Source organism: Urocitellus parryii, chromosome 1 (assembly GCF_045843805.1).
Source record: "Urocitellus parryii isolate mUroPar1 chromosome 1, mUroPar1.hap1, whole genome shotgun sequence".
Taxonomy (NCBI): domain Eukaryota; kingdom Metazoa; phylum Chordata; class Mammalia; order Rodentia; family Sciuridae; genus Urocitellus; species Urocitellus parryii.
The window spans coordinates 280,007,124-280,020,476 of NC_135531.1; the positions used below are offsets into that span (position 1 = coordinate 280,007,124).

Here is a 13,353-nt window from a genome sequence, read left to right on the forward strand (position 1 = left end):
CCCTGCAGCATTCCGGCTTCTGCTCCGGGGAGCTGGTCAGAGACGTTGCTCCTGAATGAACACAGTGCCCCCCTTGGAAGAATGAGGCTCTGACGAGTGCAAGCTTCTCCAAATCAGTAAGTACGCTTGGTGTTCTTAGTTCTTCAGATGAACTATCCAGCGGTCCCTCTTTGATAGAGGACGCTTGTTGTATGGGCGGCCATGGCAGGGTACCACACACAGGTAGTTCTGTGGCCTGTTACTACAGAGTGTAGAAAGAATTTAGAGAAAGGAAGACAAAAATCCAAGCAGGAGAGGATGCTGAGCTTGTGTGTGGATAACTGAGTCAATAGACCAAGTTTCTTCAATACCCAGCCATGTAGTACCTTGATTTCGAATGTAATTTTGCAAAGAATATTCTTAGGACTTGAATAATAAGCATTATGTGTTGTCTACAGGAGGCACGAAAACTAGTTTTTCATCACTGTGTTTTGTAGTATAGACAGGGATTTTTCTTTCTGGATCAAATGAGATGAAAAAGGTGAAATCTACTTGAAATTAATTCTAATGGGATACAGGAATGACAGTGTTTGAGAGGTAATTATTATTTTCACGGCAACATTGGGACCATGGTCTCCTGTCGCTGAGGTGACAGATGTTCTCTTTCCCCCAGCGGTTCTGAGGATCAGCTCTGCTGGTGCTCTGTGGAACAGTCTGGCTGGGCCTGGACGTGGGGCTGGTGGCCGCATGATTACTAGGCCAGCTTCTTCTCCACACAGCAACTTCCATGCCTCTGGCCAAGAGGAAGGGTTTTGGAGGCAGCAGGATGACCCTGTCATTTTTTCGTGTTCTTGGGGAAGGGCCAAGGTTCTGACTCTCTCCTGGGTCACTGGAAAATATCTGACCTCCTCCTAGATACAAGGGTCCATGTAACTGGTTAGAGGAGGGCAAGACGCCAGAGCCTGAGGACACATGAGATTCCATGCACACTCTTACACACACCCGTGGATATGCTGGTGGGGTCAATCTGCCCTCCCTGGATGAGAGTTTATACAGATGGCGGTGGGCTGACTCCACTGGGCCTGGGATGACGTTACTCCCAACAACATGGTGGCTGCAGACCTGACAGTGGCTCACTTTCACCCCCTTTCCCTGGTCTTAATCTCCCTACAAAATTTCTAAACACTACTCTTCATTCACCTCTCCTCCCCGGAGGGGTCCATTTAAAAAATTTTTTTGGTTTGAATTTTTTAAAAATAAGAAGCTGGCAGGTGGGTAGGGCTCTGTTTTCATGACTTCTAAGACATATTCACCAGAGTTAGTCACATAGACATTAACATCAAACATGTTAAATATCTTAACCTCCTGTCTGAATAACAATGTTAGCACATCACACCTCATTTAACAAAACATTACAACATTTTACTTCTTCAGATCAACTGTATCTATTAATAATGACTTAAATTGTCTGTACTGATTTCACATTATTAAGAAATCTCATTCTCATCATGTGGAAGAACACAATGGCGGGGGGGGGAGCACAAACCACCTTCATAACTTATTTTCCCAATGTTGCTACCGAGCGCAGTACAGAGAATGCAAAACAACAAAGTCACTTCTCATTATTAATGTGATCTTATCCAAAGGTCAAGTGCTGCTTGCACTGACAGCCCAGGAGGACTTTTTTTGGGGAAGCTTAGAAACAAAGGTGCCCTTGAACACTGAGCATCAACTGTGGATGAGTGGAAAACCCAGCCGCCAGATCCTCGGCCTGCAGAGCCTGGAGCAAATAGCCCTGGAAGGACATTTATAGGCTCTGGGGACGTTGCTGGAAAGCATATCATCAACACTTTCCCTGATAAAGGTGACGAAGTTTCTTTACAACTGTCATGGGGATTTAATTACATGATGAAATTGCAGCTTCTGCCTCTTGAGACAAATTGCATGTTCAGACTGATTGTTTTTTATGAATCTCACACAGGGAGCAAAATACTTCTCTCTTGAAGTTGGTTTGTCTGATTGTTATGCTGATCATCCTCAGTGTCCCTTTTAGAAGTATTCTGAGCCTGCTGCTGAGTAGGGAGGTCTCCCTGGGGCCTCTTTGGGTCCCACTGCCACTGTGTTTGTTTGATGGACTGAGAGTTTGTGGGAATTATTTTTTTTTATTGGCAAAAAATTAGAACTTTAAACTCCAACAAAAAAACAGTGAAAATTATTAAAATATGAATGAATATTTAACATACAAAATATCACATTTTTCTAATTTAAAATATAAGTGGAATTTTTTCTTTTGCCTACTAAATTATGAAAGTTTTTTTAAAAAATTTGAGTTTGGGGAGAGTTTATTGATGCTGATACTTCTATGATTTGCAGGTGAGAGGGTGAATTTCTCTTCAGTTGAACTTACATGTCCTGAGCACTTTTCAGATTCTAGAAGCACAAAGGGAGAGAGTGGAGGTCCTCGCCAGGGAGCAGCGTCAGATTTGGCAGGAGAGACATGGCAACCATTCGTGGGCAAGCAGAGTTCAGTGGTCACCGCACCAGACGTGCTAGGTGAGGCGTCTGAGTGGCAGGGAGGGTGGCTGGGACAGCATCCTCCAGGCGGCACCTAGCAGAGCCAGGAGACAGGACGAGGATGGTGTGTTCTTCTGGGGTGTCTGTTTCCTCCTCTTTACCTGCTGTCTGGAGCTGAAGGCCCTGGGCAGAGTGAGAGGTGGGCATCTTTAACAAGGGGGCCATCTGGAAGCCAGGTGGCAGGGTCAGGCAGAGGGGACCTGGGTGGGAAGGAAACCAGCCAGGCCGTGGGTCTGAGGTTCAGAGCTGAGGCGAGGCGAGGCCTGGACATGGGTGGACACAGACCCCAGTGTTGGGGAGGTTGTCACTGCAGCTGTCAGTGCCTTAAGGTTTGAAGGAGGGGCCGAGAGCTGCCTCACCCACAGGCAGGTCCAGGTGCAGGTAGAGAGACCTTGACATTTGGATCCAAGGTGGGAAAACTATGTCAAGCCAGTTAGCTCCAGAGCTGTGACTGCAGCTAGCCAAGGCACCATCAGGCGGTGTCACAAGAGTCCCTTCTCCTACTGCCAATAGGCTTCCTAGGTGTTGATCCTAGAAAACGTCCTGTGGGTCAAACTCCACCCAGCACCAAACTGTGAGGCCCCGAGGCCCCTGAGCCACCGGGAAGGATGGCGGTCCCCAGGTACCAGGACAGGAGGCAGCCGGCAGAGGAGACTGCACGCAAAGGCAGAGGAGGGCCAGAAACAATGGCCCCTCACCACAGATTAGACCTTCACTCCACACCAGAGGTGAAGGCCAGGGAGAGTTTTGTTTTTGTTTTTTTAAATCCTGATCTGTTACATCGGATTCTTTTCAAAATCCAATGAAAATTAATCTCTTAAAGAAAAAAGGAAAAAATACAATTACACGTCCTCACACGGGAATGTTGGGCTGCTATGAACACTCTCCATGCTCACTGTCCCCCTCAGTGCCCAGCACCCCCAGAACGACACCTGCTTCCCACCAGGCTCCGAGCAGCCCTGCCACCCGCCAGTCTTGGGAGCGCACAGGTCAGGTAGGTCCTCCGATTCCTGCCACACAATGGAGCCTGTCTGTGGTTGGACAGGGCTCACCAACCTTTTTCTGTGAAGTCCAGAGAATAACTATCTCAGGTCTTATCTCAGGGCTGTGTGGTCTCTGTGGTGACGGATCAGCTCTGTGGCAACATGAGAGCAGCCAGAGATGCTGTATGAAGGCAGGACGTGGCTGCACTCCCATAAAACTTTATTCATAAAGCCAGGCAGCTGGTCCCGGCAGGGCTGGCGGGGCAGGAGGGAGCCCTTGCCGTGGGTGGTGTAGGCCCCGGCCTCCAACAGCAGGCGGGCATGCCAGCCTTCTCTGGGCACGCTTCTCCCTCCCCGACTCCAGTGAAACCTGGTCCTTATTTTCCAGGTAAAAGAGACTCAGTGTAATTGAGGCCTGCTGAACTTGAACTTGTAAATTTATGTCTTCTACCTCTAAATTTCTGGCACAGCTTGGTGGTTATTTCTTTGATCTTTTTTTTCCTGTCCATTCTCTTTCTCTTTCTTCCCCTCCAGTTGAACACGTTAGAGCTTTTATCTGATCCCCAGTCCTGGGTCATTTTTATTTTCAGGCGTTTTAGTTTCTGTTCTTCAGACTGGGAACTTTGTATTGATATGTTTTCACATTCGAAGGTTCTTTTCTTTCTTCTGTCATCCTTGATGTGCTGTTAACCCATTGTTGACAAGAATGAGACCACCCCAGCATCAAGGGGCACGTTCCAGGTGGGCACTTTGTGGAGGGAGTCTCATAGCAAGCGCAGAAGGGGGCTTGGAGAGGGCGTGAGCAGACAGTCGGACGAGTCTCCCGGCTTCACTTTCTCGGCTCTAGCCTTCCTACCTATGTGAAAGAGTCACATGGTTTTCTTTTTCATTTTTCCAAGTCATATGATCTCATTCGTCTGCTGAATGGCTCCTCACTGCCTTTGCAAACAAGTGTAGCCACTATGTCTAGAGTCTGTGTCCTCATGGGTACAGTCCCACAACACAGACCCACACCCCAGGTCCAGCGGGGTCCTGTTCTTCTCTCCCTGCTGTGTCTCCCTTGGAAACTCCGCTTCCTCTCTTTGGCTTATTTCTGTCCATCACACCCTCTCAGAGCATGCTCATAATTGCAAGGCCAATCTGGGAGACTGCTATTCCTAATAGCTGTGCTACTTGGCCCATACATATTTATTTTAGAGCTATGATGTGCCCAGATATGGTGAATAAGACCAACCTAGTCCCTGTTCGACCTCTGGGTGCTGAAGTTGGTATTAGGAGGTGACAGGAAGTGGAGCAGGTAGGTGGGACCAGGGGTGTGCTTGCCACTTGCACCGCGTCCCCTAGGAGTGTTGCAGACGGAAGCAGAGCCCTCCACTGCAGGCAGCTGCCGCCTTCATCTTGGAAGGCACAACATCCTCTTCCCTATTATCCTCGTTTCTTTTTGTTCTTTCGAACCTCTCCAGTGTGCTCGGGAGTGATGCTAATAGAAGGATGTCATCAGCATACATTATTTCTTTATTAGCCTGTTTCTCAATTTTGATTCTGAAAATATCCTGATTTAGTCTAATTGCAATTTCACCGTGTTCCAGAGGCAGTGACGGTTCGTACTGGGGGTAGCGGAGACGCGACCCTGTAGGGTTTTCCTTCCTTCCCATATGCCTTTGAAGCTGGACCATTAGCTCTAAGGCGTGCATCTAATCTCATCACAGTGTGATCCAACCTGCTTCTGGGAAAAATAAGCGCCCAGGGTGGGGGAGCTATCTTGTAGAAAGCAAAGAAACATTCTAATTTTAGGTGGGGAGAGATATTTTTCTGTATCTAAAGCAGGGGCTGCAGCAGCAGCCATTTTATTCCTAAATAATTTAACTATATTCAAAGATAATCTGATGTTATTGTAGGAAAGTGTATTTCTAATAAATTCCACTTGATCTGGGTGAATCAATTCAGGCAGCGCATAATTGAGTCTGTTAGCAAGGACTTTAGCAAGAATTTTGCAATCAGCGTTAATTAAGAAGATGGGACAATAATTTGTGCATAATTCCGGATCTTTTCCTGGCTTGTGAATCAAAGTAATAAGAGCAATGCTCAGGCTGGTGGTGGGATAGTGTCATTAGGTGCTGATTTATAAGTGCTTAGAAAGGTTTAATTTCATTTTGCTTCGAGCAGGGTCTCCCTGCCCCCACATTCTCTGGCCGGGTGAGCAGCTGAGTTGGTGGATGCTTCTCTTTCTTTCCCTGTCATGGGTGACCTGCTGCTTCTAGTTTCTGCTTTTATTCTTCAGAGGAGCACCCCACTCAACCATCCATGTTTTTTTTTTTTTTTTTTTTCCCCGAACACTTTTGCTGAATCCAGGGACTTCAGGCTATTGATATTGTGGGTGCATGTGTGTTTATGCTCATGTGCGTGAGTGTGTGTGTGTGCATGTGTGTATATGCATGTGTGTGCTACTCTCAATTCACAACGGGGACATTTCTTCATGCATTTTCCTGCACAGTGCCACTGGTTGGGCAGGCAGCAAGAGGCCTTGACTACAAAACAGGAAACACCTGGGTTTTACTCTGCTCCTTACTGTCCATTCACCAGTAAGTGCATACAAGAAAGCCTCAGGGTCCCCTCTGCAAAATGCAGGTTGTAAGCATGCAACTGCAGGCAACATGGAGCACCAGGAGTGCACTGGATTGGTGCTGGCCCTTGGCTGTGGGGCTTCAGATATGCAGCTCAGCTTCTCTGAGCCTCATTTTCCTCTGCTGGAAAATAATCACTGTGAGTTGTTGGGTCTCCCCTCTGCCTGTAGGTTAGGCGGGTTCGAGGTCTAATGAGATATGGTTGCTTGGTCTGTATGTACAGCTTTCCACCAGCCTCCCATCTGAGAGCTTCACTGCCCAGCTGACCTGAAAGTGTCCTCAGAGCCCTTCTGGGGAAGGCAGGGGAAGGCCTACACAGGCCCTGAGAGGCTGAGCCACTCCTGGGAAGACACCTGGGGTGGGAAGGAGTGCCTCTAACCTCCCTGACACAAGTCAGACTTAGAACCCGAGTTAGTTCAATTTGTATAGACCCTTGGGGTTGATCCGGAATAATGTCATCTTTTTTCTTTCTTTTATCTTTCATTCATTCATTAATTGATTAATTAATTCATTATAATTAGGTAAATATGACAGCAGAAGGCATTTTGATTCATTGTATACAATTGTAGCACGACTTTTCTTTCGGACAGGTGGGCTGATGCATTCAAGGTCACCCGGGTAGTGGCAGAGCACCGGTGGGAACCGGCTCACCTCACTGGTGGCCTTCAGCTCCTCTCACTGTGCCAAGGTCCAAGCGCATGCGCACCTCATTGCGCTTTAAGAGGAGGCCGGAGCTGCGCTGGCTTAGCTGAGGTCCCCGTTTGTCCTGGTGCCGTCTCTACCGGGTGCCTGAGGAAGGACGGCCCACTGGGGTGGGGGATGTGGCCCCAGGGTCGGCCTAGCGTCCAGCTGTGGACGAGAAGTGTAATTCAAAACATGGACCCCAGCTTCCAGGGTGTGCACGTGTCCATGGCCCGTTTACCCACGCTCATTCTCCACCTATACAGATCTCTTAATAAAGACCCAATTAGTATTTCTTTAACTTTCCTCTGGATGCTTAAATACCATTACCCCAAACACAACAGAATGCCTCTATTTTTCTATTTCAATCAGGAATTCAAGTAGCATCTTGACTTGTATATAATATATCAGCAGCAAAATCATAGGATGCTGACATCCTTAATAATAGCAATTAGTAATCAGTTGTTCCTTAAGTAGTTTGATTACACCAGTTACCAAATTGTGCAGTTGATGCATATGGGGGGCAAGATGGGCCTCGCCACCCTCCCCCAGTCGTCCTTTCTCCCTCTCTGTGTTCTTGATGCCAAGTGGGACCGTTGGTGATGAGCAGGTACAAGGACAATTAATGCAATGCTCACCATGTTAGATGGTAGTTAGACGGCTTTGGAAGAAAGTAGAATGAAACATTCCTTTGCAGAAAAACGAATTCCAGATGTGTCTATGGAAGTGCATCCCCCCCCACCCCGGAATACCAGCCGAGAAGTCTGGCTGGCCTGTGGCAGTCACTGTACCCCAATCTGTAGCCTGTGTGAGGTCTGGGCATAAGTGCCAGGCCAGGTCTTGCCCTCGAGGTGTGTCTGAGTTTGAAACATCAGTGGGAATAACATAGAGGCCAGGGCCATGGTCCAGACATGGTCTCAGGGTGACTACCACGCTTCCCCAGAGGAGTATGGTGCTCTGGGAGCTGGTGGGGCCTCTCAGAAGTGTGGCCTAGTGGGAGGTGACGAAGTCACAGGGGACACACTCTCAGAGGGGTGAGTGCAGACCTCCCGGGGCCCGAGTGAGCTACTTGGAGAAAAGTTGTGTTGAAAAGAGCAAGATGGGCCCCTCCTGGTCTCTGGCTTCCTTTCTCATCCTGTCTTTTCTGCTCAAGGGCTGCCTGGTTTTAGGCGTTCAGCTGCCAAAGCTGTGAAATAAATAAACCTCTTTTTTTCCTTTTTTTTTCTTTTTTTGTAGTACTGGGGATTGAACCCAGGACCTCGGGCATGTTAGGTAAATGCTCTCATTGAGCTACATCCCGTCCCCCACCCCCATTTTTAAAAATGTATTTTATTGTAAGTTCTCACCTACGTTGCCCAGGCTGGCCTCAACCTGCACTCCTCCCAACACAAGCCAGACTTCAAACCCTAGGTAGGATTACAAGTGTGTACTACCACTAGGGGTATCTCTTTCCTTTTTAAAGTATCCAACTTCAGGCATTTTGTTATAGCATCAGAAAGTAGACTAAGACAGCCATATATTTCAGTATTAAATGCAGACTAAGGATATTACACTCTGGCAAAGGAGGAGGTGTGTCTTTCTCCCTCACATAGATGGCCTACTACACATTGCTGGACTCCATTCATGTGTCGAGGGTCTCCATGGTGGGAATGCAGAGTTGGCAACATAGGACTCCTTGCAGCAGGGTGAGCCAGGAGGGGACAATCCAGAGCCAGGAGGGATCACAGTGGTTCTTACTGGGGCAGGCTGAGTGCACACGAGAAGTTTCCATGCCCTTTGGGGCATCTTGCTGGGCATGTCTTGCTAGAGAGCTGGTGTCTTTGCCAGGGCACAGGTGAGTTGCCCCAGGAAGGGGACCCTGACTGGTGACCTTTCTCCTGTCTCCAGCCCACCTCAGGAGGCACATTTACTCTGTCATTTGCAGGGCTGAACTTCCTGCTCCTTTAACCTCTGCCCACACCATAGGGCACATAGGCAGCTGCAAGACTTCTCCAGAAAAAGCCATTTCCTGCATTGTCTTGGACGGGACACATCAAAATAAATGATTTTCCCTTCTGTTCAGATTAGTGGAAATAAACATTCACAGGATGGTTAGCTGTAGAGGGATCCCTGTGTGATCTGTCAACCAGCAGAGAATGGTTACTTTTTCCTGTTTTTGCAACCTTGTCTCCTTTTGAATGACTCCCAGAATTCTGTCAGCTCAGGCTGTCCTGGAAATCTTTTCTCTCTTCCCCAAATGCGGAGGCTGCCATGACCTTGGCAGATGCTTTCACCCTGCTGGGCATCCTTGGCTCTCCGCCCTCCTGGCCTGGTCCTCTTCCTGCTGCTACCACCCTTCACCTTCCTCCTCCCGAGGGCCTCAGTTCTTCACAGCGTCCGCTCCTGACCTGGGCTACATTCAGGCTCCTGCCACAAGTTCCAGAAACTCTCATGTCCCCACGTGTCCGTCGGAATGCAATGGCTCCTGCTCCCTCCAGGAGGCTCTGCAAGGCCTCAGGGGTCCCCCAAGAGCAGAGGAACACACTCCCATCCTGGGGATGCTGGTCTCGGCATGGAGAAGGAAGAGACCATTTCACAGCCCAGGCCAGCAGATCCCAAGGAGCACCTGCAAGCCCCCTTTCCATGGTCATCAGCACAGTTGAGGTCAGAGGAGAAATCATGGCGAGCAGGACTGCACTCTGTAAGTCCCTTTGTGGCTAAACCCTTGAGCCCTTGTTCCACTCTGGCTCCGAGTGCCAGTCTCCAAGGGTAGGATAGCAAGGAGCCCTTCCCAGCTCATCCCACCCTGGAGCTTTTCTCAGGAAACTTTAGGACCTCTGTTTGGGGAACATACTCCTACCTCATCTTTGTTGGTAAGTGGAGATGCTGGCTCAGAGAGGGAAAGTCTTTCTTGAGGTCACACAGTTCGCTGGTGGCAGAACCTGAGCTTGACTGAGAGCCTCATTTGAAGGCAGCTGTTTCCCGGGGTTCCTCATGAGCTTCTCATGGTGACGTCCTCTGCGTCACAGGCTCTTGGGAGGGAGTTTCCTGTGCTGACCCTGTGTTCGTCCTCCACTCTCCGCTCCGTCACACACGGAGCAGACTTCACGCGCGACAGAATAGCAGATCCCTCTGCATGCCTCCTGCCTCTCCCCAAGTCCTTCCCACGAGCAGCCCTGCTCTTCCCTGTCTTTGTCCCTTCATCTGTGTTTATCCCAGACCCTTGCTATGGTGCAGCTGGGCAGCTGCCTTCAGTCCCCTCCTGACTACACCCACCTCCCAGCCTTCTTTGTCTCCTTCAAGCCCTAATTTCCCAATTTAGTCAGAGTGGCACACCACACACACAACTCCGACCACGTGGCTCCCTCTGCCCTTGGGAGAAGTGCAGGCTGCTCTGTCTGAAATGAAATCACCAGTGACAAGACATTCCTGACCACGCACCTACTCATACCGTGTGTCATCATCCAGACCTGAGCGCCTTAATACATCGTCCTCAGCCTCCCGTGGCCCCTGTGCTCTGGAATCATGCCATCCAGCAGGGAATGGTCCCTGTGTACGGTGGTGCCCATGAGCTGATGGATCCAAGGGAAGGGTGTGTGGCTTTCCCAAGACAAATCTCACTGGTTGAAGCATTCAGCCCAGTGACGGGGATGGTGAAGGTTGGCAGGTCAGCAGAAGCGTGAGCAGCAGCGATGCTGTGAAGGAGCTCCAAATGCGCAAGCCTTTGCCGGCCGTGGCAGGTCTGCAAAGGAGGATGTGTGGAGATGACCTTGCTCCAGTCAGAATCCCTCAGAAGACAGAGGCATGACCACAGGGTGCAGGAGAGGGAAGTCAAGCAGGGGAGGAGCCGCAGGGGGAGGTTCTCCATTCCTGCACCCAAAGGGCCAGCGAGGAGGAAGGAGATGCCGGCCAGGAGCGGGGTCCACATCTGGACGATGTTGCAAAATTGCAGCAGCCACCTGGCAGGGAAGGGCCCAGGGAGCAAATACCCTGCCCTTTCCCCTTCTTCTAGCACCTTCTAAAAGCTGCAGCCAACAGGAACCAGAGGGCAGGGGATGGATAGATGCAGTTCATAAAGATCAGCCTCAAGGTTGGGCACAGGACACTGCAGCGTGGGTCAGGACAACGCTTAACACTCCTAGTCAAATTGCCACTTATGATCAGAAAGGCTCCCCCTTTCACCCCCCGAGAGCAGAGAGGAGCCTTCAGCCAAGACAGGCCTCCCAGGGTGCACACTGCACCAGCTAGAAGATAGCAGGATACAATTAAAAGTAAATCAGGCCAGGGAAGACATCCTGAGCAAACCCAAGCAGGGGTTGTGCCTGTTCCTTGCAGATGTTCTACTAAGTGACAGAAAGTACTCAAAGAGACAGTTGCATTTCATGTGAAGAGGCCTCCAAAGAGAGGCAAAGTCCCTTGTCCTGGCCTGTAAAGAGGATGGACGAGCAGGCAGCAAAGAATTGCACACATACAATGATTAAGTTGGTGATTTAAATGTTTCAATGTGAAGATTCCCTTCTGCGGTGCTCATTGTTGGAGAGGTTGGGGCAAACAGCTCTCTGTCAGAGGGAATAGAAGTCCTTTTGGAAAACAATTTGAATTATACTCAAGGAAATTTATATTCCCATTCCAGTAATGGGCTCCTAGGAATGTATCCTAAGGATAAATCCCAAATAAGAAAAAAGTCATGTGGATTCTAATGAAGATGCTAGTTACAGCATTATTTATAGGAACAAAAATAGGAACCGATACCCTCCTCCCATGACGTTTTGTGATCAGTCACCTCTGCAGGGGTCAGGGGTTGGAGCTGAGGTGTCCCACAAAGCTCAGGATTAGGTCATGAGAACCACAACCTGATCAGTGGATTAATTCATTTTCTGGATTAATAATTTGAAAGAGCTAGAACTATTGGCCTGGGTGGTAACTGTAGGCAGGGCGTGTGGGACTGGAGGAAGTAGGTCTCGGGGGCGGGACTTTGAGGTTTATATCTCCCTGGCTATCAGGAGCAGAGTGGCTTTCCTCCTCCACAGCCTCCCACCATGCTCTTCTGCCTCACCTGGACGCACAGCAGTGGTGTCAGGTGACCATAGACTGAACCTCTGAAAGGGTGAGCCAAATAAACTTTTCCTCCTCTAAGTTGTTCTTGTCAGGTGCTTGGGTCACAGCAACAAAGAGCTGATTAACACAAATTCAGGAGCCTAGGTGGCAACATGGAAAGCAGGTTTTTGGATCTCAAGAAAGAGCACAAAATGCTGTCTATGATGCGGTTATAAGGAGGCAGACAGACCAGTGTGGGAGGACACGGAGACCCAACAACAGCCCCTGTGCCAGGACGGGGCACCCAGGGTGGATTTCTCCTTTGAATCATCTTGTGGGGTGCTGTGCTGTTGGTCCTGTGATACACCCACCAGGCTGGGTGCAGTGTGTGTTTATGTGAAAGCCATCAGACAACCCAGATGAAGTCACCATGTCAATTCTGACAGACAGCAGGTAAAGCCGGGAGGGTATGAAGGAGGGGTCCCACACGTGTGCCCGGAAACCAAGACTGCACCAAGGGCTCTGCCAGAGCCACAGCCTTGTACAGAGGCCACCATGACCTTGCACAGAAATTGCTTCTGCAGGGCCATTTGCCCAGCCACTGCCCGTCCAGCCTCGGATGGATGCCGGATGCCGGCTGTCGATCCTTGTAGCCAAGGGCTATTGTTGCAAATATGTGGCCCTTCTCATTTGCCTCTAGCTCTGCCCCTGGCCTCTGCCTCCTCGATTTGCACGGGGTTCACTGCAGCACATGGTGTTCCCTTTGCAATGCCCACTCCCTAATAAACACCGTATCTTTGGAGAATCTCGCTCCGTTACGATTGGTATCTTTGCAGTAGGAATCTGATATCCAACCACTGTCCTGGCCCCTTCCTGCCGTCGGCCCCTCTACTCAGGAATGGCCCACCCTGGTGTGGGAGTTAGCCATCTCCTTCCCCCAGGGGCCTCATTCTGGTTACCTAGCAGCGCGCCAGACGGGAGCTGCGCCGAGGGGTCCTTCATCCAGTCGTCGTTGGCCAGCTCGATCACCGCGTCCACTGGCTCCACCTCCGTGCCGATCAGCTCCCTCAGTGAACCCTCATCGTTGGCGTCCAGGGCGGCCTTCAGTCTCCTCACTAAGTCTGAATTGACAGGGTAGTCGGGCGGGTCATCCGAGCTGGACATTGTAATATCCTTTGTGTGGGGATCTGTCTTTCTTCTCTTCCTCTAATCTCAGGCCAAAGTTAGCAGCTGCCTGGGGAGGGAGTGGTGCGGGGGCTATAAATAGCTGAGGTTCTGTGGCTCCCTTACAGCCAGGGCCACTGGCCCCGGGCAGCTTTGAGGTCGTCTTCCCGGTAGGTCGCAGGGAAGAGCTATTCTCATGGGGGCGGTGGACGTGTCTGTGGTGCTGGGAGGGGAAGAGCCAGCCTTTTCAAAGGAAGCTCTTGGAAGCATCGTTGAATGTCTCCTTTGTCAAAAGTGCGGTTCTATCCAGAAACTTTGGACACTGTCCCCCG

The 13,353-nt window shown here is 50.0% G+C and overlaps 1 protein-coding gene across 2 annotated transcripts in view; it reads right to left on the reverse strand.

Annotated features, from left to right (window-relative positions):
- Positions 1-13,072, reverse strand: part of Asb18 (ankyrin repeat and SOCS box containing 18) — a 62,771-nt gene extending 49,699 nt beyond the window's left edge. For both annotated transcript variants that reach the window (XM_077791202.1, XM_026396013.2), the window contains exon 1: positions 12,817-13,072. In XM_077791202.1, the coding sequence (XP_077647328.1) occupies positions 12,817-13,021 (205 nt within the window). In that variant the 5' untranslated portion in view covers positions 13,022-13,072. The remainder of the gene's footprint in view (positions 1-12,816) is intronic.
- Between the last annotated feature and the right edge of the window lie 281 nt (positions 13,073-13,353).